Below are 5,060 nucleotides of genomic sequence, written 5' to 3'. Positions count from 1 at the left end.
TATATTCTTGTCACTGACAACAAAGATAACAACACCATAGAACAAAATTTTCATTGTGTTTTTTTTTTTGTTTTTTCTGTCTTTGGACAGTAAGTGTTATTTGTGATGGTCGTTTGGCAAAAGCTGAACACTCAGATGGTGTTGTCGACATCTGATGATAATATTATTATTATTATTATTATTAAGGTAGCTGGCAGAAATTACCTGCCTGTGAAAAGCCAGAAGAAATGTTTAACAGCATTTCATTCAGTTTTTACTTTCTGAGTTCAAATACCTGAAGGTTGTCCTGGCATTTCATCCTTTCGAAGATCAACAGAATTAGTAGAGTGCTTTGGTCATGTGACTTGTCCCTTCTCTCAGAACTGCTGGCCTTGTGTCAGAATACACTGTTCTTATTGCTTATTCACCCTTCTTCGTCTCTCACAACCTTCTCTCTCTCTCTCTCTCTATGTATCTATCTATTTGTCTATCTCTCTCTATCTCTTTGCAATGTTGTCTGTCTTTCTCCTGTTATTATTGTGTCTCTCAATCATTTTCATGGTTGATGGAGTGACACATGCTTATAGATGTACAGTCTTTATCTGCCTTACAGTGTGGGGGCCGCGCCCCCTGGGGGGGCAGCAGCAGCAGGCGGAGGTGGAGCAGTTGCCACAGCGATGATTCCAGCAGGGATAATGCCTAGGTACTCCATGTCCACCACCCCAGTCACCACATACCAAGTACAGTCCACTAACCCTGGCTGGATGCACCACCCACAGTATATCATGCCACCCATTGCGCATGTAAGTATATGACCATCTACTCTTTTGCTTGTTTAAGTCTTTGGACAGCAGCCATTCAGGGGCAGTGGCCATTCAGGGGCAGTGGCCATTCAGGGGCTGTGCCTTGTACCCAAGCATATTTATTTTCCCTTTTTTTTTTTTTGTAAGTCTGGTTCTTATTCTATCAATCTTTTTTGCCAAACTGCTATGGTGCTTGGGGATGTAAACACACTAACACTGGTTGACAAACACAGACACAAAAACACACACAGCAGCCTTCAGGAGACACATTTGTATCCTTAGAACATGATTTTACCACTTTATTTTACTGAATCCTCATTTGTTGCTCATAACAAGAGAATCTGTCCTGTATATGTATATGTGTGTGTCTGTGTGTGTGGAAAGGTTGAATTAGATGCATCCTTTAATTTGGAGGTTTCCAAAAGAAGATTTCTAATATAGATTCTCCATATTTTGCTGGTAGTTTACAGGCATAAATTTGTGAATATGAAAATAATACATGTTTCCAGGAGTGAATTATTATTCAAACTCCAAAGAATTCCTCTCAACACATGGCTATGATGCTCCCCCACTACTTCTGCTCGTGATCAGAGATGCACATATTGTCAGCCACTAAGGGACTTGCTCAACTGATTAAGGTCAAACAGCTGACAATTATTATGTTTGGAAGAGGGTGTGTATATATGAATACATATAGTGGATCTGGCCTTGTTATGGAGAGGGGACATGAATATAATACCCTAGATCTGAGAGAGCATTACCATCTAGACCTTTGATCGTGTTAGGGCCACCGTAAGTGGACCGGTTTCCCTGGGGACTTTCCAGACTAACGCTGACCCGTGGTGCATTGGTTTGTTGCCAAGACAGCAGCCCCATCATCCAGCTATTCTGCGGAGGGCTAACAGCCCACCCAGAAGAACCCTCGATTCATTTGTGGCACCAACCAGAAGAAATTGATTGGTTTTACATATGATGATGCGTCTCAGAACATTAAACTGGGATGACCCCAGCCCCTTCAAGCAAAAGCATGAGAGGTGGGGGGTATGTATTTATGTATCTTTGTTTTTTCTTTCTTTGTTATATCTACTTTGTTTTCATCTCCATTGCCTGCCTCCAGATGATCCCAAATACCGTACACCCTGGAAGTCACACTCTTGACCCCACTTCTGTAATGCCGACCCTCACAACCCAGATGGGACAACTACAATTGTCCAGCACTTCGGTAGGCAAACCAGACATCTTTTCTCTCTTTTCTTTTCTACTTGTTTCAGTCATTAGACTGCAGCCAGGCTGGGGCACTGCCTTGCAGAATTTTAGTCAAATGAATCAACCTCAGTTCTTATATATTCATTGTAAAGCCTGGTACTTATTTTGTTGATCTCTTTTTGCTGAACCACCAAGTTACAGGGACATAAACAAACCGACACTGGTTATCAAGCAAACACTTACACACACACACCCATATATATATGACAGACTTCTTGCAGTTTCCTTCTACCAAATCCACTCCCAAGGCTGTGGTCGACCCAAGTCTATAGTGGAAGACATTTGCCCAAGCTGTCATTCGGTGGGACTGAACCCGGAACCAGCTTTCCTGGGCATTTGGTCGTGATAGCCTTTTGTAACTGCCTCAGCATGTTGGCATGGCACTCTCCATTGATGCTGTGGCCCTTTTGAAGATAGTCAATAAACACAACATCCTCTGCATCCCCAAAAATCTAAGGCCGTCCCCTTTCCTGCAGATGAAATGACCTTGACCCTTGGACAGGCGAGGAGGGGGCATTTCCACAGCATGGATGGTCTTTGTCTCATCCTGGCTTAGGAAACATTCAAGGAAACTAGCTGGATCTGCCTCAGAGAATGTCAGACGTTCAAACTGGCCAGATCTGGCCTTTCACACTTACCCTACAATGTCATTCTAAAAATAAACAATAACATCACTGAAATCTTGAAGCTACGAGATAATGCATGATTATTTCAAAACAGTCTGAATAAATAAGCATTAAAGTGGAGGGTACCTGTGGAAGGGGTAGACCCAGGAAGACGTGGTACAGAGTGGTAAGAAAGGGTCTTCAGCTGCTGGACCTCACAAGGACCCAGAAGATGTGGCAATTGGCTGTACTTGATAAGACATGTCATGTTAAGTAAAATCACTGTCATCCACAGATACAGGCTTGTCCTTTTCAGGTGCCACTTAAAAAACACCTGTGCCACTGCTGCATAAACACATCCATGCTGGTGGCACGTAAAAAGCACCCAGCGCAATCTGCTAAGTGACTGGCATGAGGAAGGGCATCCAGTCATGGCAACCATGCCACAACAGACAGTCGGAGTCTGGACAGCTCCATGTCCAGCATCCAGCCCATGGCAGCATGGAAAGCAGGCGTTAAGGGATGATGATGCTAAATGGTTAAACATTTCTGAGACATAGAAAATAACTTGTCAACCAGTTCTTTGCTGTTTCCATCAAAGCCCTTTTTATCTTAAACACTTTTGGCAAATGTCTAGAAAATAATATCATTTTTTGCTCTGTTTGTTTACCGTGACAGGTTTACTCCATCAGATCAATTCTGATTATGTTTTCTATTTACAGTACGTCTCTGGGCCTCATGCAACTTATACTCAAATCCCTTATCAGCCACAAGGTGGCACTGTTGTACAAACAGTCCCCGTTGAGGTATGTGTCACCCTCCACAAATTTTTCTGTTCTCTTTTTCTTTTTAATTTGTTCTTTCAAATTTTCTGAATGTCAACAGCTGTGGCACAGTGGGACTTGTAGAGTGGCACCCAAAAGAACACCTAGTTACAGTGTTCATTGCATCTTTTAGCCTTTGTTCCAGTCATTTGACTACGGCCATGCTGGGGCACTGCTTTGAAGAATTTCAGTCGACCCCAGTGCTTATACTTTTAAGCCTGGTACTTATTCTATTGGTCTCTTTTACCGAACTGCTAAGTTACGGAGACATAAACCCACCAACACTATGAACCCATGAATGATCCATCGGAAAACTAAAATCAATAACTTTATTGATCACGAGTGATTGTAATGATAAAAAAAAATTTCTTAACTGTTTGGTTGTTTGTAGAACATCCTTCCTTGCATCCTTTCACCTGCCAAGGTGGACTGTGCCAATGGAACAGCTTCCTCATGAAATTAACATGCAAATGGCTGAGCACCCCACGGACGTGTAGTGTATTCTCTTAGTGTAGTTCTCAGAGAGATTCACAGTGACACACAATGTGACGAGGCTGGCCCCTTGAAATACAGGTACAACTCAATTTTACCAGCTGAATGGACCCCTATTTCAATGAAATGATCTGAGAACATGCCTGGTTCTATGTTGTAGTAAGACATTCACAATGGTATCCATGCTTTTGTGCCAAAAAATTGAAAACCATTAAAGGCAGAGAATATGGTGACCAGTATTTCTTCTGATTCTCTGTGTTCTGAGTTCAAATCCCACCAAAGTCAACTTTGGGGGAAGGGGTCAATAAAATAAGTACCAGTTGAATACTGGGGTGGGGTGGGGGGAGTCGATGTAATCGATTAACCTCTACCCTTGAAATTCCTGGCCTTATGCCAAAATTTGAAATCATTTCTGTTATTATTAATATGACCCTCACTCACAAAATTTCAGACCTTGTACCTATAGCAGAAAGAATTAATTATAATAAGGCAAAAGCTGGCAGAACCATTAGCACAGCAGACAAAATGCCTAGCAGCATTTCAATCCTCTTTACATTCTGAGTTTAAGTTCTGCTAAAGTTGACTTTGTATTTTATCCTTTCAGGGTTAATAAAACGCCAATCAGGTACTGGAGTTGTGTAACCAACTCACCCCTCCTCTCAAATTTCAAGGCTTGTGTCTATAGTAGAAAGGATTATTATTATTATTATTATTATTATTGAGTGAGAGAGCAATGGATGCCATCACAGTGACACTGAGACGCGAACATACAAAGCCCAGTAATCCCATCGTGACTACTCGTCTGATGAGGGTACAGTAGGCACATGCATCACAACCATGTGTGTGCAACGTGGTGACCTCATATCAAGATAAACAGCACATGACCTTGCAGTTGGGACCCAGTTAGAAGTCTCTTCAGGCTGAGTAGAATTGACTTAACTCCTCCCCCAAAATTTCAGGCCTTGTGCCTATAGCAAAAACAAAAAAAAAGATTATTATTGTTATTATTACTATTGGGAATATTAGTAGAATGTGTTTCAGTTTAGATGCTTTGTAGAAACTAGTTTGATCTGACATGTTTCTCTATAGGA

At 41.8% G+C, this 5,060-nt stretch overlaps 1 protein-coding gene across 8 annotated transcripts in view; it reads left to right on the top strand.

Annotated features, from left to right (window-relative positions):
* The window catches only part of LOC106870514 (RNA-binding motif, single-stranded-interacting protein 2), a 158,947-nt gene extending 154,694 nt beyond the window's left edge, over window positions 1–4,253 (top strand). For 3 of the 8 annotated variants that reach the window (XM_052977257.1, XM_052977258.1, XM_052977255.1), the window contains 3 exons: window positions 575–782; window positions 1,900–2,004; window positions 3,376–4,253. In XM_052977257.1, coding sequence (XP_052833217.1) covers window positions 575–782; window positions 1,900–2,004; window positions 3,376–3,528 — 466 coding nt within the window. In that variant the 3' untranslated portion in view covers window positions 3,529–4,253. The remainder of the gene's footprint in view (window positions 1–574; window positions 783–1,899; window positions 2,005–3,375) is intronic. The other 5 variants (XM_052977252.1, XM_052977254.1, XM_052977253.1 and 2 more) reach the window with 3 other exon arrangements.
* The last annotated feature ends 807 nt before the right edge of the window (window positions 4,254–5,060 follow it).

The sequence above is a fragment of the Octopus bimaculoides genome, chromosome 27 (genome assembly GCF_001194135.2).
Source record: "Octopus bimaculoides isolate UCB-OBI-ISO-001 chromosome 27, ASM119413v2, whole genome shotgun sequence".
NCBI lineage: Eukaryota > Metazoa > Mollusca > Cephalopoda > Octopoda > Octopodidae > Octopus > Octopus bimaculoides.
Note: the sequence above shows the minus strand (reverse complement) of the source record. Positions and strands in the feature narration are given on the sequence as shown.